Source organism: Gopherus evgoodei, chromosome 3 (genome assembly GCF_007399415.2).
Source record: "Gopherus evgoodei ecotype Sinaloan lineage chromosome 3, rGopEvg1_v1.p, whole genome shotgun sequence".
NCBI lineage: Eukaryota > Metazoa > Chordata > Testudines > Testudinidae > Gopherus > Gopherus evgoodei.
In genome coordinates this window covers 197,291,236-197,313,976 of record NC_044324.1, presented here as the reverse complement: position 1 = coordinate 197,313,976, position 22,741 = coordinate 197,291,236, and the positions used below count along the sequence as shown (strand labels likewise).

The 22,741-nt window shown below is 41.6% G+C and overlaps 1 protein-coding gene across 1 annotated transcript in view; it reads left to right on the top strand.

The window, feature by feature from the left end:
* Window positions 1-22,741, top strand: part of MSH6 (mutS homolog 6) — a 29,196-nt gene that overhangs the window by 2,580 nt on the left and 3,875 nt on the right. The window contains 8 exon segments of the mRNA XM_030557757.1: window positions 518-720; window positions 5,087-5,256; window positions 11,546-11,629; window positions 11,631-13,362; window positions 13,365-14,081; window positions 19,773-19,891; window positions 19,893-20,042; window positions 20,679-20,796. Coding sequence (XP_030413617.1) covers window positions 518-720; window positions 5,087-5,256; window positions 11,546-11,629; window positions 11,631-13,362; window positions 13,365-14,081; window positions 19,773-19,891; window positions 19,893-20,042; window positions 20,679-20,796 — 3,293 coding nt within the window.

Sequence of the window (22,741 nt, the reverse complement as noted above, 5' to 3'; positions counted from 1 at the left end):
ATCTGTGCTAATCACTGGATTCAAGCTTTTGCTGATTTGAAAAGCAGGCCATTATTTTCCAATTTTTTTTTCAAGTCCTCAGCATCCAACAGTCCTATTTCTGTTAGCTGCTGAGGTTTTTTTGAAAGTTCTAGTCACTTCCCTTAGGTATCTTAGTGAGAACTGAGTTCTGTTAAAAATCTGTTCTTAATTGCGTCTGTTAATTGCTCTTGAAAATCTGTATCTGAAGATTTTTCTCTGTTAGCTAAATTATGTCCTGTATTTTTACACCCCATATATAATCTACTGGATTTTTAGAGAGATTTGGGAGTGTAAGAACCAGGGTTTGTTCAGTAGAAGTGTTTGCATGTAAAATATAATGTTAACCCAAGAGCAACTAAGAGACCAACCCAGTCTCTCTAGTAGCTTCTGATAAATAGTTTGACTTAGAAGTAGTGCTATAACTTTTATGAAGGGACTGACTTAAAGACTGGGCGCTTTTTCCTGTTAATCAAGTTCTGTTTCTTTGTGTTTGCAGTGTCTCCTGTGATTATTCACCTGGTGATTTGGTTTGGGCCAAGATGGAAGGGTACCCCTGGTGGCCATGTCTTGTATACAACCACCCAACTGAAGGAACACTAATCAGAGCGAAAGGAAAATCCTCTCGTGTACATGTACAGTTTTTTGATGACAGCCCAACAAGGGGCTGGGTTAGCATTAAATACTTAAAGCCATATAAAGGTAAGAGGTGTAACTTAAATATTTGAAAAGGGATCTGGAGAGAGGCAGTTTGGTCTAAAGGAATAAACACTTGTGCTGATGTTCCTGTGTGGGGAAAATTCTGTTTCCCATTGAACGCTTTGCTTTAAAGGGTTTTAAACAAAAAAATGGGTTTGTCCTTTTTTGTTTATTCTGGATATACAAAGTATATATTTTGTAAAGATTTTCTGTTTGTTTTTATTACCCTAGAAATATCAGGAATGTCAAGCCTGGTCTTTCCTGATTTTGCTGGGGGACCTTGGGAGGTCTCAAGGATTGCTATTTGTCTGAGAACAATAGACTAGATGTAGGATTAGACACACATTGATTAAATAATTTAAGTTAACGATATCAGTTCTGGTGATCCTTAAGATTTTGGCTGGTTTAGCTAAGTACAGCTTTGATTTCTTCTAAGTTCATACATTGTATTATTAAAGTTTTATGGTAATATTAGAAATTACAGAACAGATTTAAATTATAGTGTTTATATTGTTTCAAAGAATGAATATAACTAAGGCTGTCAATTAATTGCAGTTAACTCAAAAATTAATCTTGATTAATCGCAGGTTTAATCGAACTGTTAATAGAATACCAATTTTTAAATGTATTAAATATTTTGGATTTTTGTCTACATTTTCATGTATACTGTATTCTGTATTGTAATCAAAGTGTATATTTTTATTACAAATTATTTGCACTGTAAAAATAAAAAAATAAAAAAACCTTTTCAATGCACCTCATACAAGTACAGGCAGTCCTCGACTTTACAATGTTCGATTTAGGATGAACAGCACTTACAACGGTTCTGAATTGACATCCTGACTTGACTTCTGACCACTGGTTTTCACTTTGACATTGTGTCCCGCAATGGAGTGGATTGCGGTTCCTATTACAACGTTTCGACTTATGACGCAATTTTCAGGAACCAATTGTGTTGTAAGTCTGAGGATTTCCTGTACTATATTGCAATCTCTTTGTTGTGAAAGTGCAACTTACAAATGCAGTGTTTTTGTTACATAACTGCATTCAAAACCAAAACCATGTAAAACTTCAGTGCCTACAAGTCCACTAAGTCCTCCTTCTTGTGCACCCAATTGCTAAGACAAATAAGTTTGTTTACATTTACAGGAGATGCAGCAATAGCAGCGGGCAGCATTTTTACAATGTCACCAGAAAGTGAAAACAGGCATTTGCATGGCATTTTTGTAGCTAGCATTGCAAGGTATTAGAGTGACCAGATAGAAAGTGTGAAAAATTGGGATGGGGGTTGGTGGTAATAGGCACCTATATAAGAAAAAAACCTGAATATTGGGACTGTCCCTATAAAATCGGGAGATCTGGTCACCCTACAAGGTATCTACATGCCAGATATGCTAAACATTTGTATGCCCCTTCATGCTTTGGCCACCACTCTAGAGGACATGCTTCCATGCTGATGACACTCATTTAAAAAAATGCATTAATTTAAATTGTGACTGAACTCTGTGGGAGAATTGTATGTCCCCTGCTCTGTTTTACCCACATCTGGCATGTACATATATTGCAACGCCGGCTACAACAGTGCCATGAGAACACCTGTTCTCACTTTCAGATGACACTGTGAACAAGAAGCAGGCAGCATTATCTATAGCCAATTGCTCAAACAAGTTTGTTTACATTTTGCAGAACAAGAAATACAACTGAGTGGAGTTGTAGGCTCTAAAGTTGCATTCAAAAATAAAACCAAATTAGTTATTTTTTGTATATAGTTCTACATTTGTAAGATCAACTTTCATGATAGAGAGTGCACAACAATACTTGTATTAGGTGAATTGAAAAATACTATTTTTGCAGTGCAAATACTTGTAATAAAAAATAGTGAGCACTGTACACTTTGTATTGTGTTGTAATTGAAGTCAGTATATTTGAAAATGTAGAAAACATCCAAAAATATTTAAATACATGATATTCTATTGTTTAATTGCATGATTAACTTGTTTATAATTTTTTTATAATTTTATTTTAAAAGCTGTTAACGACTTACTTATTTTACTCCCATATGCATGTAAATTGAAAAATGCTACTATATTTTCTAACTCTGTATTTGACTCTTGAATTTATTTTCTATGGGGAAGATATAGTAAAAAAATTACATACCGAAGATGTAGATGCATTTCACACCAACAATTATATGTTAAATAATTGGGCAATTTTCATTTTTTTTTTTTATGGGTGTATAAACTTCAGGGAGGTGCAATGTATTTGAGTGTGCATGAATGGAAAGGCATAACTACTGATATCTGTACCTGAGAGGTAAATTTAAGTTCCTGCTTTGAATAATGAAGCAACTGTCCAAGTTCTGAATTGTTTCACTGATTTAGCACAACCAATTCCCATAGTCTGTAACTCGCATATTAACCTTGACTGGCAAACTGATAAAGGACTTATACCAAGGACTGTTTAGTTTTATAATGATATCAAAATTACATAGTCAAAATAGGTTAGAGTAAATCACTGCTGTCATAAGGTTTATTGTGACAAGATATAGATTTGTTGATTCTTGATAAAGTGTACGTTATATTTAGGACTGTCAAGCGATTAAAAAATTAACTGTGATTAATTGCAGTGTTAATAATAGAACACCATTAATTTAAATATTTTTGGATGTTGTCTACATTTTCAAATGTATTGATTTCGATTACAACACAGAATACAAAGTGTATGGTGCCTAGTAGAACTATGTACCCAAAAAACTGCATTCAAAAATAAAGCAAAGTAAAATTTTAGAGCCTGCAAGTCCACTCAGTCCTACTTTTTGTTCAGCCAATTGCTCAGACAAACAAGTTTGTTTATATTTTCAGAAGATAATGCTGCCCGCTTATTATTTACAATGTCACCTGAAAGTGAGAACAAGTGTTCTCATGGCACTGTTGTAGCCGGCGTTGCAAGATATTTACATGCCAGATGTGCTAAAGATTCATATGTTCCTTCATGCTTCAATCACCATTCCAGAGGACATGCATCCATGCTGATTACAGGTTCTGCTTGATGATAATCCAGAGCAGTGCGGACCGACGCATAGTCATTTTCATCATCGTAGTCAGATGCCACCAGCAGGTTGATTTTCTTTTTTAGTGGTTCGGGTTTTGTAGTTTCCGCATGGGAATATTTCTCTTTTTAGACTTTTGAAAGCATGCTCCACACCTCATCCCTCTCAGATTTTGGAAGGCCCTTCAGATTCTTAAACCTTGGGTCGAGAGCTGTAGCATCTTTAGAAATCTTTGCATTTTGTCAAACATCTGCAGAGAAAGTGTTCTTAAAATGAACAACATGTGTTGAGTTATCATCCAAGACTACTATAACATGAAATATATATGGGAGAATGCGGGTAAAATAGAGCCAGAGACATACAATTATCCCCCAAGGAGTTCAGTCACAAACTTAATTAATGCATTATTTTTTTTAATAAGTGTCATCTGCATGGAAGCATGTCATCTGGAATGATGGCCGAAGCATGAAGGGGCATACGAAAGTTTAGCATATCTGGCATGTAGATACAATTTGGCAATGCTGGCTACAACAGTCCCATGAGAATGCCTGGTCTTGCTTTCTGGTGACATTGTAAATAACAGGTGGGCAGCATTATCTCTCATAAATGTAAACAAACTTGTTTGTCTTAGCGGTTGGGTGAACGAGAAGTCGGAGTGAGTGGACTTGTAGGCTCTGAAGTTTTACATTATTTTGTTTTTTGATTGCTCCCCCGAATGTTCTTCTATGCCTCTCTAGGGGTGTGTGCCCCACAGTTTGGGAACCACTGTTCTAATTGAAAAGCCAGTGGGTAGAAGCTGATTACTAACTTCAACCCAAGTTCTTTAAAGTAATCCACAGAGAGGGCATAATTCTATTTGAGTAGGTCCCGTTCCCAGATCATGGTCTCAATTTGAGCTCTCATGTTGCCAGTGTAAAATGTTGTCATTTTTCAACCATGATGGGTACTGTCAGATATAGAATTTAATTGCAAATGCTAAATCCAGAAAATAGTTTTCTTATAATTGGATAAATGTTTAGTCTTGGTCTGATCAGTTGTAGAAATGTGAGACTCATCCAAAGTTCTTGCACTGGGTACACATTTTACTGGACAGATATACAAACTAATTCTCTTAGGCAAGCTTTGCCCCCACTTCTTCATGCTGAATAAATAAGTTTACATGTTTAAAATAAGTCAGATGGAATAATCTCACATTGGATTTGTGATTCAAAAATGCTGGATAATACTAGAGATAATGCGGAGAGTGAGTATCTAGAGTGATGACTGGCCTCAGGCTAGACTTTGCTTCAGGTTCTGACATATTATTTGCATGTTTTGTAGGCTCAGCGGTTAGGGAAACGCAGAGGGGAGGTATGTTTTATAGTTCAAAGCCTGAAATTAAGAGAGCAATGGAAATGGCAGATGATGCTATGCGCAAAGATAAAACTAAGCGGCTTGAGCTTGCAGTGTGCAATGAACCTTCAGATACTGAAGATGAGGAAGAGATGGAGGTAACTTTTCTTTTTCCTCCCGTTTTCTGTGATCTCATTGCAGAGGCGGTGTTAAAAGTGGGGGAAAAAGAGCCCACATTTGTGTTATTGCCATCTTATCGTTTCCTTTCTCAATAACCCCTTTTGTTGTCTATTTATGGATTACTCCTGATTCAATTTGGGTTCTAATGAAACCTGTTAATAGCCAAATAATAGTATTCCTGCATATTGTTACTGTTGAAGAATGAATATAGAAGCATAGGAAAGAGATGAATTGTCATATTGTATCAGACCAGTGTCTCAGCTTACTCTTCAGAGTAATGTACAAGAAACAGCATAGTGAGTGAGCAGTTATGGAACAAACTATCCCTATGAAACATTGGTCTTAATTGTAGAAATGTGGGGCACCCTCACTGATAAACTTGTCATGTGGAAAATTGGGTGTTTGTTCATACTCATGTCTCTTGGCCAGTTTGTAATCCATGAAAATACTCTACATCTCATCCCATGTTCACTCTGGTTTCCTTAACAGATTTCGAAGATTTTTCTTTTACATTCAGTCACACTTTCATTTTTCTTCAAGAAAAACACCAAACACAAAGCCTCCTAGGTGTGTTCTTCACAAAAATAAACTTGAAAAAACAGGAACAATCAGCTGGGCTCCACTTCAGCAGGAATTTGGGGGATCTAGCCCCCTTCTGTTGGAGATGGGTGGAGACACACTCATTTATATAAAATGAGTTAGGGATGTGTTCTTTTAAAAAAACAAACAAACAAAAAACACCAAAACCAAAAAACTTTTAATTTTCCCAGTCCTGTGAATAATAATGCTGGGGTTATGGTGGATGGTTGTGGTGAGGAGACAGCAAAAAGGTGGTCGTGCAGGCCTTCCCATATTTAATAATACCTAGTTTTATATGGAATCTTTCATTAGTTGATTTCAGTACTTTACAAAGGAGGTCATTATGCATATTTTACAGATGGGGAAACTGGGCAAGTTACTTCACCTCTCTCTTCCTCTCTCAAACTCACTCAGTAGGCCAGTGACTGAGCAAGGACTAGAATCCACAGGCTCCTGAGCCCTACTCGTGTGCTCTATCCACTATACCACACTGCTAAGGCTGGCTGTCTTGAGAGCAAGTTGCAGTGGATAGGGCATTAGACTGGAAGTCTTAAGACTTGGGTTTGTTTTCTGTTCTGCCATTGTCTTCCTGTGTAACTTGTTGTCTCACTTACTCAGTCTGTGCTTCCATATCCCTATCTGTAAAATAAGGGTACTATTTACCTACCTTTGAAGCTTTCTGCGAATGATAGCTCTTATATAACATTTCATCTGGCCATGATAAATTTGTTACACTTTTGAAGTGTGAAGGTGGTTATGTCGGAGAAATTAGTGGGATCTAAGATCTTTAAGTTGAAGAGATCTACAGTCATGGACCATGGGCTAGATCCCTTTTCAGAGTTCGCAAACTGTGGTCTGCGAGCTCCATTCAGGTGGTCCACTGATAGTTCCCTCTAAGATGCATGCCTGGGCAGCTGCACAGGAGAAAATGAAGGGCCACTCTCCTGATTAATGTAGGTGTGGCTCCACTAATTAGGTGCCTGGACCCTGGAGAATAGGCTCATTTAAGGTGAGGTCGTAGCCTTGGGGGGAATTTAGGCTGTACAAGGCTGCAGCAGCCAGAGAAAAAGGCGACTTTCCCCAGCTCCAGGGCTGTGGCTGCTGGGGAGAGACCTGCCCCGCCCCCCTTCCCTGCCCCAGCTCGGGGGCTGCTGCGGCAGGGGAGAGAGGGCACATCCATTGCATTAGGAAGGTCAGACTACTGATATTAAAATAAGTTGTGTGCTTTTATTTGTAGAACAACAAAAGTTGTTTTTTTTTATATAGCGCTTTTATCCAGAGCACTTTACAATAGATAGCTAATGGTACAAACAACATTTGGAAAGATCATTAAGTGGTCCGCAGAAAAAAAAGTTTGAGAACCACTGATCTAACCTATAATTATTCCTGGCTATTTTAGCTGTTGAAATGTGCTACAAGTGGACTGCACTAATAAATTACATCAGGAGGCATTAATAGTAAATACAAATTAGCAGTCGGAGGTAAATCAAAATTCCACTATGTGCATCTTGTAAGGGATAGTTACTTATAACATGTTCTAGTGGTTTTGATTAAGCTCTGAATTTTCAGTAACTGAAAACTTGGCGAGAAGAAAATTGAGTTTAATGTTCAGTGTTTCTGTGGTAGAAGGCAGACAGAAGTACATCTGACAACAAACTAGGGCCAAGATTTAAAAAAGGAAGGGAGTGTTTAAAATCAGGCACTTAAACATGAATTTCAGAAGCTAACTACAAACATGCATTTTTTTTGCAAATTTTGGCTTTGACTTCTAATCAGAGTCAATACAGTAGCTACATACTCAGCACAAGAAATAGACATGCATCACTGGATTGTTAAAGCGACAGCATCAACATAGTTTCCAGTTAACTGCAATGTAAGTGACAGAATAAAGGAAATAGGTTACCTAGGGAGGTTGTGGGATCCCTGACACTGGAGGCTTTTAAGAACAAGTTAGATAAACAGATGTCAAGGAGGGTCCAAGTATACTTATACCCTGCCATGTTGAGGCAGGATTATTTACAATGCAGTGGAGAAGTGTAATTTCCAGTCTGAGTAGACAGACCTGTGATAGCTCAGCTTGAGCTAGTATGCTAACAGTAGCAATGTTGGATGTTGCTTGTGCCACCATCAGTGCTGCTAGCTGCCTGAGGAGAGGTGGGTTTGGAATGTGGTGGCTAGCCCAGGCTGCCATCAGTGCTGCAACATCCACACTATCTTTAGCACACTAACTCAACCTGAGCTAGCGTGACCCTGTCTACTTGTGCTGGAAATCACACCTCCTAGCTGTAGTGTAGACATAAATTTGAGGTTCCTTTCAGCTCTGTTTTTGTGATTCTAAAAAGTAGTCTTACTTTAGTTTTTGTTTCGGGTGTTTTGACAGCACTTTGATCTGTTCCACATTTCTCTTGCTATGTGTGATTCAGACAGTAACAGGGAAGAAAAAGTCTTAAAATGTAGTGAAAATCAAAATTGGCAAGGGAACTATTGAGCAGGTGGTGTTCCTGAAACTACTTCTATTTCAATGTTTTGAAATTGACTAGGTTTTTAAGAGGGTGTCTGTCCACTTAATGTTAATTTTGCAGAGGCTTCTAGGAAATGGGACTAAACTTGTCATAGCTATTATTAATTGATGTGTGACCTTGTCTAAAGTTGCTGATTCACTAAGATCCAGTGTGTTTGGTTTGACTGGTCAGTTTTATAGTCTTAAACTGCAATTGGATTGCACAACTTCAAGCAGCCTCCATGTGTGGGAAGATCCCACCTTGCAGCTGGACTGCTAACATGAAATCCAAGCAGGAAGTCTCAATTTTGTCCCTGCCCAGCCCCCTGGACAGTTGGGGCTGGGGGGGGGGGGGGGGAGGAACTGGTTCAGATCTTTACTCCTCCATCACTGTTTCTGTGCAACTGCTAAGCAGTAGCTGTATGTGCTAAGCAGGGTTATGTTTCTCTTCTGAGTGGCTTCAGACCAAATAATGTAATTGTAGCCATTGAAAGTAGGTCCCGTTTGATGACTCAGCGATGCCCTTTTCCCTCAGTTAATACATTTTAAGCTTGTTCTATCTTTTCAGTGTCATAAGTCTACCAGTTGTGTCTGTCTTATGTATTTTGTATAGCCCCCATCATAGGATTTGATCGTCTCACAGTCCTTTAGGTATTTATCCTTACACCACCTCTGTGAGGTAGGGAAGTGCCATAACCCCAATTTTACAGATGGGGAAACAGAGGCAGAGAGATTGTGACTTGTCCAAGATCACAAGTCTGTAGCGGAGCAGGGAATCGAACCAGAGACCTGGACTGGTATCCTAACAACTGAATTGGATCATTCTTCTCATTTTCTCCATAGCTGTTGTTGAAAAATGGAATAAACAAGAACTAGATTTTTAATTGTGATTGAGCCTTAAATATATAGGCAGCAGGAAGGCAAGGTGTTGGAGAGATCAAATTCATCAGTGTTTTTTGGTTCTGCCTGTATTTATGCAGGGGTTTGCGTAAGTCCCTACAGAGATCATTTGTATAATTTTGACTATATAATCTGTGATTGAAGGCCTTTTAAGCATGGAAAAATTTGTTGTTGATGCAAAAGTACAAGAGTCCAGTATATGCCATAGAAAATCAGATTGTATCAATTTAGTTAGGCATCTCTTAACACTATAAAAAGGTTCATTTAAAGAAATTACTTAATTCCATCTTCTCCTATTAATACCAAAAAAATGGTCAAAATGGAAAATTAGTTTTGTCAAACGAGGACCAAAAAATGCTGCCATGGCTAAAAGACGGAGTAAAAAAGTGGTTAGAGGCAAAAAGGCATCCTTTAAAAACTGGACGTTCTATTCTATTGAGGAGAATTGAAAGACATGAACTCTGGTATATCAAGCATAAAAGTTTAATTAGGCAGGCCAAAAAAGAATTTGAAGAGGAACTAGCAAAAGACTTCAACTTTTTTTTTTTTTTTTTTAAGTACATCAGAATCAGGAAGCTTGCCGAACAGTTCAGCCACTGGCTGATCAAGATATGAAAGAAGCACTCACGGAAGACGAGGCCATTGTAGAGAAGTTAATTCACTGCAGAGGATAAAGGGGAGATCCCCCACACCCAAGGCTTCTTTTAGGTGACAAATCTGAGGAATGGTCCCTGATTGTCACTAGAGGTGGTTTGGAACATGTCTGATAAAGTAAACAGTAATAAGTCATCAGGATCATATGGTATTCACCCAAGAGTTCTAAAGGGACTCACATATGAAACTGCAGACGTAATAACTGTGGTATGTAACCTACCACTTAAATCCGACTCTGTACCAGATGACTGGATGATAGCTAGTATAACACCCATTTTAAAAAATGTCTCCAGAAGTGATTCTGGCAATTACAAGCCTGTAAGCCCAACTTCAGTACCAAGCAAATTGGTTGAAAGTATAGTAAAGAACAGAATTATCAGAGACCCATATAAACCCTGATATGTGGGGAAAGAGTCAACAATGCTTTTGTAAAGGGAAATCATGCCTCGCCTGTCTATTAATATTCTTTGAGGGTGTCAACAAGCATATGGACAAACGTGATCCAGTCGATACAGGGTGTTTTGATTTTCAGAAAGCCTTTGAGAAGGTCCCATATCAGAGGCTCTTAAGCAAAGTAAGCAGCCATGGGATAAGAGGGAATGTTCTCTTGTGATTCAGTAACTGGTCTGAAGACAGGAAACAAAGGTAGGAATAAATGGTCAGTTTTCAGAATGGAGAGAGGTAAAAAGCGGCTGTCCCCCAAAGATCTGTCCTGGGACCAGTGCTGCACACCATATTCATAAATGATCTGGAAATGGGAGTAAACAGGAAAGTGATGAAATTTGCATACTATACAAAATTACTTAGGGTAGTTAAGTCCAAAGCTGACTGCTCAGAGTTACAAAGGGCTCTCACAAAACTGAGTGAACAAAATGGCAGCTGAAATTCAGTGTTGATAAATGCAAAGCAATGCACGTTGGAAAATATAATCCCAACTATACATACAAAATAATGGGGAGACTAAATTAGCTGTTATCACTCAATAAAAATCTTAGTCATCATGGATAGTTCTCTGAGCACATCTACTCAGTGTGCAGAACCATTAGGAAAACGATAAATAATAAAACAGACAAATATAATGCTGCTATGTACATCCATGATCCACCTGCACCTTGAATAGTGCATGTGGTGCTGGTTGCCCATCTCAAAAAAGATGTATTAGAATTGGAAAAAATAGAGGGGCAACAAAAATGATAAATGGTATGGAACAGCTTCCATATGAGGAAAAATTAAAAAGACTGGCATTGTTCAGCTTGGCAATGAAATGACCAAGGGGTGATAAGACAGAGGTTTATAAAATCATGAATGGTGTGGATGAAGAAAGTGACTAGGGAGGTGTGTGTGTGGTTTTTTTTGTTTGTTTGTTTTGTTTTTTGACCCCTTCACATAACACAAGAAGCAAGAGTCACCTAGTGAAATTAACAGGCAGCAGGTTTAAAACAAAAGTAGTACTTCACACAACGCATAATCAATCCGTTGAACTCCCTGCCAGGGGGTGTTGTGAAGGTCAAAAGCATAAGTTAGTTAAGCAAATTCATGGTGGATTGGTCTATCAATGGCTATTAGCTAAGAATGTCAGGAATGCCACCTTATGCTGTAGTTGATCAAGCAATTTGCCTTTTGCTTTCCAACAGGTTAGTGAAAGTGCTTCGGGCAACAGTGAAGATTATGATAGTGAGGAGGAGGAGAAAAAAAAAAAAGCTGCTGGCAAGCAGGTGGAGAAGTAGTGGGAAAGCCAAAAAACGAAGAGTGGTGGACTCTGACAGTGACAATGAAGGTTCAGATGAAGAGTTTAAGCCAGACGCCAAAGATGAAGCAAGTAGTGATGAAGCAAGCAGTGGAATGGGCGAAGGTGAATCTGCCAGTTCCGAGACGGACACAAAGATGGATGTAGATAGTCCTGTGAAAGTCTCTTCTAAACGAAAGAGAGAAACTGACCACAAACCTGCTAAAAGGAATAGCTTGGAAAATGACCTTTCTGAAACACCGAAAAGAGCAGTACCTATTTCATTAGAAACCAAATCAAGGCTGACGTCTTTTGCAGCGCCTGAAAACTTTGAGTCTCAGCCAAATGTTAGCAGTTCGTCTATATGGGAACATGATAAACTTGAATGGCTTCAGGAAGGGAAAAAGAGAGATGGATGTAGAAGACGACAAAGTGATCCTCATTATGACCCATGTACCCTCCATGTGCCAGAGGACTACCTTAACAAGTGTACCCCAGGAATGCGGAAGTGGTGGCAGCTAAAGTCTCAGAATTTTGATGCTGTAATCTTCTACAAAGTTGGGAAGTTCTATGAGTTGTATCATATGGATGCAGTCACTGGTGTAAATGAGCTGGGACTGATATTTATGAAAGGTATTTGGGCTCATTCAGGTTTTCCAGAAATTGCATTTGGCAGATTCTCTGATGTTCTGGTACAGAAGGGTTACAAAGTAGTTCGGGTCGAGCAGACAGAGACTCCTGAGATGATGGAGGCACGCTGCAGATCCCTGTCCCACCCAACAAAGTTTGATAGGGTTGTACGCAGAGAAATATGCAGGATAATTACCAAAGGGACACAGACCTACAGTGTTCTGGATGGAGACCCTTCTGAAAACCTTAATAAATACCTTCTCAGTATAAAAGAAAAAGTTGAAGACTCTTCTGGGCACTACCGTGCATATGGTGTCTGTTTTGTTGACACATCAGTAGGAAAATTTTATGTGGGCCAGTTCCCAGATGACCGCCACTGCTCAAGGTTTAGAACTTTGGTGGCACACTACACTCCTGTGCAGATCCTTTTTGAGAAGGGAAATCTGTCTGCAGACACACACAAGATATTAAAAGGCTCACTCTCTTCTTCCATGCAAGAAGGCTTGATCTCTGGCTCCCAGTTCTGGAATGCATCTAAAACACTGAAAACTCTAATTGAAGAAGAATACTTTGAGGATAGGAAAAATGTTGATAATAGGTTTATTCTGCCTCCTGTGATCAAATCCATGACCTCAGAAAGTGACTCTCTGGGTCTTACTCCTGGAGAAAACTGTGAGTTAGCTTTGTCAGCTCTTGGTGGATGTATCTTCTACCTCAAGAAATGCCTTATTGACCAGGAGCTCTTATCTCTGGCAAACTTTGAAGAGTATGTTCCTGTGGATGTTGATGTTGCAAAAGCTAAGGGATCAAGCAGTTTCTTCACTGAAACTAATCAGCGAATGGTGCTGGATGGGGTGACGCTAGCGAACTTGGAAATCCTGCAGAATGGAACTACTGGCACCACAGAAGGCACGTTATTGGAAAGGATTGACGTTTGTTGTACCCCTTTTGGAAAGCGACTCCTGAAACAGTGGGTATGTGCGCCCCTCTGTAATCCCCATTCTATCAATGATCGTTTAGACGCAGTTGAAGATCTTCTGGCAATTCCTGATAAAATGTTTGAAGTTAGTGAACTTCTGAAGAAACTTCCAGACCTTGAAGGCTCCTAAGCAAAATTCACAGTATTGGATTGCCACTTAAAAGTGAGACTCATCCAGACAACAGGGCTATCTTTTATGAAGAAACAAGATACAGCAAAAAAAAAATCACTGACTTCTTGTCTGCACTGGAAGGATTTAAAGTAATGCTTGAGACCATAGGGATTATGGAAGAAATTTCTGCTGATTTCAAATCTAAAATACTTAAGCAGTTAGTCACCCTGAAGTCTAAAAATCCAGAGGGCTGTTTCCCAGACTTGAGTACAGAACTTAAAAGATGGGATACTGCTTTTGACCATAATGAGGCTCGAAAGACTGGAGTGATTACTCCGAAGGCTGGGTTTGACCCCGATTATGATAAAGCACTAAAGGATATTATAGACATTGAAGAGAATCTTCGGGAGTATTTGGATAAACAACGCAAACGGCTTGGATTCAAAGCCATGCTGTATTGGGGAGCAGGCAGAAATCGCTACCAAATGGAAATCCCAGAAAATGCAATATCTCACAATTTGCCTGAGGAATATGAATTGAAGTCCACCAGAAAGGGTTATAAACGTTACTGGACCAAGGAGATAGAGAAGATGCTGGCAGAGATGGTCAGTGCTGAAGAACGGAGAGATGTAGCGCTGAAAGACTGTATGAGGAGACTGTTCCACAATTTTGATAAAAATAGCAAAGACTGGCAAACAGCAGTGGAGTGCTTTGCTGTATTAGGTAGCTGTGTATTTTTTTAATTGCTTATCACACGAATTAAAACATCCTGTTATCTGATAATACTGAAAACCCAGAAATCTGGTGTGGATAAGCTAAAACTGCTGAGGGGCAGCTGCTGACCTGCTCTTAAAAATTCTGAATGCAGTGTTAGACCAGTGTATTTCACCTCGGCATGAAAATGAGAAGTAGCCACCTGACTCTTTCTCAGTTGCAACTAAACAGCAGCAATGAATCACCAGGCCCTGCTGTCTTACAAGTTCCTTCTTCCCATATTGCTCTTGGAGGTGTGCATTGCCAGTTAAGTCCAAGTTCAATATAAATGGTCAGTCAGAAAAGTTAGGAATCTTAAGTGCAGATCACCTGCTTGTATGTTTTAATCACTCCTTGAGAACAAACATTACTATGGAAAAAATTCCTAATGAAAGTACATAAAATCTGAAGCCATTAAAAAGTGTATCGTGGAAGTAAAACTCGAGCCAGGAAAGGCCCAACAATCTTCCTCCTCCTTCCCCTTTCACTGTTTTATTGTAGCAAGCCTTTTACTCCTGAATGACTTAACCATCTACCTTCCTTACTTCCTTTCCTCTCTTGAAGAGGAGGGTCGGGGGTTGGAAGATAGGCCAGTAATCCTCAAACCTGCTGTTAACTCTTCTCCCAGAAATTATCTGCTGTGTTCACCTTCCACATCTGCAGAACTAGAAGTATTGCTGTGCCTGTTGGAAGTGCTCTGTTAGCATGGAACACTGTGGGATATCTTTGCTCTGGAGAGAAATAAAGCATAGTGGGACTGCTGTGGGAAAGGGAGGGCAGGCAGGCCAGTATTATTATCTGGGACTGGGTGGTTTGGAAGAAGGGTCCAACCAGCCACAGCCTGAACATGAAACAATTGGTCTCTTCCCAGAAGATGCTGAGGCGGATAAAGCTGCAAGGCAGTTGGGTCTAAATATTTAAAATGTGGGTACCTAGTCACCAAACCCATTTTTAGAACACCTAAAATATGTGGCTTGATGCATACTGATACTAGGGACCAATAATTGTTCTTGGGATGTGGTCCCGGCTCAGCTGCCCCATGCCAAAAAGTAGGATTCTCTCCTATGGGTCAATGGAAAGCTTAGGATAGGTTTTACGCTTAAGAAGTACGCAGTTGTTGTGACCATGCATTGAAGCTAGAGCTGTGGCAACTCCAGCTGTGAGATGCATTAGACTGAAATAACATTGATTTGATTATGTCCATCTCTGATAGGACAACAGACTTAATATTTTAAAACTTTATTCTAATAAATTTCAAGCAATAACAATTTTCTGGCGAGTCCCTTTTTGCCATGAAGTAATTCATTATTGTAGAAGCCATTTTTCTTAGTTTTCTGTCAGAACCCAGGGGAAAGCTATGTAAGATGCACTAAATACAAATATATATTGCTTATGTACTTGAAGGCTTCTATTTAAAGTGATGTCCAGTGGAGGAAATTACTTATGACCAAATAAAATCCAATAAAATCAATTGGGTGAGAAATATAAAATCTCTACGTATAGTCTCCACTTCTGAAAGCATGAGTGCTACTAATGTAATAAAGGTTCAGCAAGGTAATCTCCTCAGGAGAAGGAAGGATCATCTTGTTCTTCAAGTGATTGTTCATATCTATTCCAATGAGGTGTGTGCGCCCCATGTGCACAGTCGTCAAAGTTTTTCCCCTAGCAGCATTCCTTGGGTCAGCTGTAGAGCCCCGGGCAGTGGTGCCACCATGGCGCTGAATATATAATCCTCCTGACCCGGCACTTCCTCAGTTCCTTACCGCCAGTGACAGTTGTTGGAATTGTGGGGGCTTGCTCTTACAAGTGCTCCTGTAGTTCTTCTAGCATAGTGTCAGAGTTGTAATAGTTTTATAGTTTGTTAGTAGGGTAGGAGTGGGGGTACTCCTTTTTCTGTTTCACCTGGGGATTCGGGGCATGTCCTGCCTCAGTCCCAAGGATTCAAACCCTGCAGATCCTGCCATGAGCCCATGCCAATGGGCAACCCCAAAGACTCTTGTCTTAAGACACCAAACGGACCGCTGCATGATCTACAAGGGGCTTTGTCCCAGGATGAAGAAGGCGCAGAACTTTCGCCTAAAACAGCTCCTGATGGAGGTGGCTCTTCATCTCCAGCCAGCCTCAGGCAGGCGGGATCCAGTGCTGAGCTTCTCTGTGTGCAGAGTGCTCTGGCCTCTGTACATGAAGTGGTACCATGGAAGGACTCTGGGCATAGAGACCCTCTGCACCGGTGCTCCCCAAAACTGCAGCCGTCAGAGGTGACGTGGCACTGCTCTCACTCCTCGATGTTATAGAAATGGCACTGAAAGTTGCATGGGAGTGCTTGCCTGTGCCGAGGATGGCCACCTTGGAAAGAGCCATTGCTGTGTGTCCCAGAGAGGAGTACTCAGTGCTGGTGACCCAGGAGATGGCACCATTGACTTTGGCCTCACAAGGGGGCTGTCAAGTCCAAGAGAGTCCATGAGCACCGGCCAGGAGTGTGAGGTGGAGGACATAAGAGTTGCGATCCATCCCGGACACCACTGAGACTGCGAGGGACTTAATCACCAGAGTCCCCAGCTGGTTCAGATAAGCTTCCGGTACTGCAGTGCTCAGCACTGTCTAGAGGCAAGCCCATGATGCTGATGCAGAGATTGCCTCGATTGGCTTCTGACTACGTCTGCAGCACCGTTCCCTGGCACCAACCAGACGGCATCATGGTGCTGCTCCTGGCACAATTCGACGTCGCGGCACTGCTCCCCAGCCTCCCAGCATTGCCCAGGTCCTCATCATCTGATTTGGAGGTGGGAGTCCCATTACTCTAGGCACAGCTGACATAAACTGCACAATTGACGGCAGCATGTGGGTTCAGGGCCGTGGCACACACAGTGGCAAAGGCCTGTGCAATGGCCATTATGGACACTGGGCCCAGGACACCCATTCCAAGGGCTCCCACTCGGTGGTGTCGGAGCCATGGGTACCCGAAGCATCGGCAAGTCATTCTACCCCTAGGGGTTCCAAAGTGATGCCAGTACAGACCTCACAACCGCCCCCGAATCCTGCTCCCACCACCGATGCTGACTCTGGGGCAGTCAGAATGAAATATCCTGCATAGCCTCATGTTCCCAGGGACCTGGAGGGCCAAGAGGATCCGGTACCCTCACTAGCATCATCTTCCCTGGATGAGGCGGTTGTGGGGACCTCCAACTTGGGGCCACTCAATAGACAGCTGATCACACCAGGACCTTCCGCACAGGGTATCGCGCAACATGGCGTTGTAAGCTGAGGGGGTGGTTGACCCAGAGGACCCCATGGTGGACATCCTAGCCCCGAAAAGACCATCAAGAGTGGCATTACCCCTCATTAAGACCATGCAGGCTAACATGAAGACCCTGTGGCAGACCCCTGCCTCTATTCCTCTGCCCTCAAAGGGAGTTGAAGGAAGTATTTTGCCCTCTCAGAGGGATACAAGTACTTATACATGCACTCCCAGCCCTGCTCAGTGGTGGTGGTGGCAGTGAACGAGCATGAGAGGCAGGGGCACCTGCGCCCTACCCCAAGTCCAAGGACTCCAGATGGTTAGACCTTTTCACCTGAAAGGTATACTCGACCGGGGAGCTCCAGCTCAGGATTGCCTGTTAGTTGGCAGATAAACTTTAACTTATAACATGGAGTTCCAGGAGTTAAAGGAACTAGTGCCCATGAAGTCCAGGGAGGGGTTTGGGGCAATTTTTGATGAGAGCAGGGCAGTGGCATGGACCTCCTTACAGGCCTCACTGGACACTGCAGATTTGGCTGTGTGGAGGTTGTCCTCCCCTTTCAGTCTGTCCTTGACCCCTGGAGTGTTCAAGTGCCTATCGTTTGTGGCCGCCTTCCTGCGTTGGAGCCAGGTGCAGATATACCCTTACTTTGACGACTAGCTGCTCAGGGGCAGTCCAGGGACCAAGTGGAAGCTTGGGTCCGCTTCGTGAGAGACACCTTCGACAGGTTGGGTTTCCTCAACAAGAACAAGTGGACTCTGTTACCAACTCAAAGGATAGAGTTCATAGGTGCTGTGTTGGACTCTGGCCAGACCAGGGCGTTCCTGTTGGAGGCTTGTTTCCAAGCCATGACGGACATCATACAAGGCCTCGGATGGTACCCTACTACCACAACAAGGGGTTGTCTGAGGCTACTTGGCCACATGGTGGCATGCACATACACCAGGCCAGGCTGCAGCTCAGATCTCTTGAAGCTTGGCTAGCATCTACCTACTGTCAGCCTGGCGTGACAGCCTGGACTCAGTGGTTACCCTTCCGGTGCAAGCCCTAGAGTCCCTTGGCTGATGGCTCAACCCGCAGGAGGTGTGCGAGGGAATTCCCTTCCCACAGCCCTCTGTCTCTAGTATTGGATGCGTCAGCGCTGGGTTGGGGCACACACCTGGGGGCCTTCAAACACAGGCCCTCTGGTCTCAAGATAAGCTCTCACTCCATATCAACATCGAGGAGTGAGGGCGGTCTGATGAACATGCCAAACCTTCCAAGCTCTTCTGCAAGGGCAGCGCATGAGAGTCATGACGGACAACACAACTGCAATGTTTTACATAAATAAGCAGGGGTGGAGCCAGTTCCAATCTCCTATGTCTGGAAGTCCTCAGCTGTGGGAGTTCTGCATAGCACCTCCATTCACCTGGAAGCATCCTACCTCCCAGGTTCCCAGAACGAGCTGGCAGACTACCTCAGCAGATCTTCCACAACCACGAGTGGTTCCATCTGTCTGGAATGTGATAGTTTTTTTTTTTCCAGAGGTGAGAAGTTTCCCAGATCGACCTCTTTGCCATGCAAGGCAACTGAAATGTCCGCGAATCTGCTCCTTCTGGAGTCAGTCTAAGCTCTCTTGCGGATGCTTTTCTCTCCCCTGGATGGAACATCTGCTGTACATGTTCCCACTCCTCCACAAGGTCCTGCTCAAGAGCTGCAGAGATAAGGCAGTCAGACTGGTGGCGCCAGCGTGGCCTCGCGAACACTGGTACCACACTACTGGAGCTGTTGGGTGGATACCCTTATTGCATTGCCCCTGAATCCTAGACCTGATTACCCAGGACCACAGTTGCCTGCACCAGCCCAACCTCCATGGCTTGGAAGCTTTCATGGCTAAAACCCATGGAACTTCATGTGCTCCAAGCAGGTTAGGGAGAGTCTAGCTTGGTAGCAGGAAACCCTCTCCCCCAGGGCTGTCTACGTGGCCAAGTGGAAAAGATTCACAATCTGGTGCACTCAGAGCTGCACACCCACACTGCAGGCGCCCATATTGCTTATCCTGGAATACCTACTGCAACTTAGAATCATAGAATATCAGGGTTGGAGGGGACCTCAGGAGATCACCTAGTCCAATCCCCGATTTTTGCCTCAAATCCCTAAATGGCCCCCTCAAGGATTTAACTCACAACCGTGGGTTAGCAGACCAATGCTCAAGCCATTGAGCTATCCCTCTCCTATCTGTCTTTGGGGTGCCACTGCACATTTCTCCCAAATAACTGGGCACGCACACCTGATAGGAATCGATATGAGCCAACACATCTCAAAGAACAACAGTTATGAGAAGATGAGTAACTTTTTGTGTGTGTGTGTGTTTGTGAGAACAATGAGAAATCCAGGAATGGGGGATAATTATAATTAATTAGAATCTTTCTAACTTTTGTAGATGTCTTGATGTGCCTCGCTAACTATAGTCAAGGTGGTGATGGACCATTCTGCCGACCTGTAATTCTCCTGCCAGAACAGAATACTCCACCTTTCTTAGAGCTTAAAGGTTCACGCCATCCCATGCATTACAAAAACTTTTTTTGGGATGATTTATTCTAATGATATTGTGATAGGTTCCAAGAATGAAGATGAAGACAGCAATAGTGAAGCCTACTGTGTTTTAGTAACTGGCCCAAAACTGGGTGGCAAATCTACATTAATGAGACAGGTGACTATGAAATATGGTTACTTAAAACATGTTTGTTCAGGGCACTAAAAGAACATTACATCAAGGAGTTATTAAATGCACTATTGAAATCTCAAGGTTGGAGTGTAGTCACAGCTTGACAGCCCCAGTATAACACGTCAGCAGTTTGGGCTGTAAAGTGAAAAATTACTCTGTGGTTTGAAAATACAGCAAGTATTTACATAAGAAGGATGTTTACCTACCAATAAGAATTTAGTCAGAGAACAAGACACTCTTGTTCTCAGGAAGTGGCAGAGGTTCTTTAATAAATGCAGGTGGGCTCAGGACTTTATTTAATTGGATAGAGGTACTTTTCATAATACACTACCTCTGTTGGCATAATGGGATATTGATTCAATATGAACTTTGGAGTTGTGTGGGAGGGAGTACTGAATTGCCAACACCAATTCCTGCAGTCTTTAGTTTTTTCAAAGATATCTGTCCAATTACTAGCTAGGTTCAGTCCTACTTAACTTGTAGTCCTAGCTGGTATGGGCCCAAGAGTGGGGGACGATGTACTTTGATTCCTTTGTTCTTGCTGTGGAACTAAATCACAAAGTGAAGCATGTGGAAGGAGAAAAGTTGGACAGTAGTATGCTTTTTCTTTTTGTTCTGCAGGCTGGCCTTTTGGCAATAATGGCTCAGTTGGGATGCTATGTACCTGCTGAAGCTTGCAGGCTTACTCCTATTGACAGAGTATTTACAAGACTAGGTGCCTCAGACAAAATTATGTCAGGTGAGTTCCTAAAATTGTACAAATGTAGAACTGAGTAGGTGGGTAAAAGTACTTGAGTAGATTCAAATAATTCACTGGGTGATTTTCTAGACATTTGAGTACAATTCTGATCCCTTGCCAGTGGACCAAGTCTGAGGCTGAAGCTGTGTATGTCATCCTGTATTAAAGGGGGTAACCAGCTGCAGTTCTTCACTTACCTGTCTCGTGGGGGAAAGTGAACCCTGAGGTATGGCTTTCAGGGCAGAAACAGGACCTCAGTTGTGTCTGGGTATTCCGCATGCTTGTCTATTATGTCTGATGGGAGACCAGGCTAACTCTCTTGATTACCTTTGAAACTGGATTCCCCATTGGGGACAAATTTTGAGGTAGCTTTATGGAAGTTAAACAGCTGATGGCAGGTCTCCTTAGAATACCCTTTTCCAAGTACTTTGGAACAGAGAAAGTCAGGTACTACTTAGATTTTTGTGGTGTAAGGCTCTGTTATAAGAACATCATCTGTCTCGCAAATATCCAAAACAGTGTGGCTGATGTCAAAATGCATCAAGAACCCTGAGTCCACATCACTCAGAGAATGTAGAAAAGTAGAGCTCATAAATTTCTTGGAATATTTTATCTTAGCCATCTATTTAGGGAAAAAGAAGGAAGCCAGCATGGAAGAGGTTGACTGCATGGTAACTGACTGTAGGGCAGAAGTGTAAGTGTCAGGGAGGTGGAGACATGAGGACTTACGGATTCATAAGCATATACAGTAACTCCTCACTTAATGATCTAGTTATGTTCTTGAAAAATGCAACTTTAAGCAAAACTATTAAGCAAATTCAATTTCCCCATAAGAATTAATGTCAATAGGGGGGCTTAGGTTCCATGGAATTTTTTTTACCAGACAAAAGACATACACAATATAAGTTTTAAATAATTTTAAACACTTTTTTTAATACTGGACTCACCAATAATGATTGTGAAGCTTGGTTGAGGCAGGATGCTCTGCTCCACCTGCTAGGGGTCGGGGGCTTGCTATATTTTACACTCGCTCACTCTCTTGGGCTGGATTTTTAGCTCTAGAATGTTCCATATTTATTTCTGTTAATTAAAGGTTCTTGCAAAAATGTCTTCCATCTGTATAAAGATGTGGTCTAGAGAAATCATGGCATTTAATACTGGTCCCTCAATCTGCCACACATCTTAGAATACCACATACACAGATGGAATTAATGCATACGGTAGTCATCTGAGAAGCAATATTGAATACTGCATGAGAGCTTGTTTTGGAAATATGACTGTCAACATCAGCATCATTTAAACATTTCAGTGGCAGGAGAGAGAACAGCTTTATGGCAGTCAGTGGAAGGAAAATTGATAGGACTGAAGAGTTACTTGAAAGAAGCAGCAAGTGTTCAAAAGTCCTCAGGATTCCTCAGGATAATTCTGCTCTGTCTCGAAAAACTTCCTCCTTCTCAAAGTTTTACTGAAACCTGAGAAAAGTTACTGATTAAGTTAAATACATTTTGGGATTTCTCTCTAGCTGGGGAAAGTTAAGTTCATATCTGGTTTAATTTGATCATTTAAAAATAACTGCTGCGAAGTCTGTTGTCTTGCATGTATGGAACTTTGTTTTGTCAGTTCAGAATTCTACTCAGGTGTGAGTCCCATTGAGAAAAGGGCCTTGCATTTTGTGATATGTAAAGATCTGAAATATGTTATTTCTGCTTGTATTGTGTTTGTAGAAATAGCAGAAATTTCAAGCCTAGTTTTCTCTTACTTGAGAATCTTTGGGACGTTTGAATTTTATCGTCTTAAATTGAAATCTGTAACAAAGGCTTTATTTTCCAAAAATGTTAGTAAATGGACTTAAATAGGTGTTTGTAACAACATTTAACAGTCTAATAGCCCCTTCCCCATCATTTTTCTCAACTTATTGGTTCGTGTCACTATTTCACTAGTTATT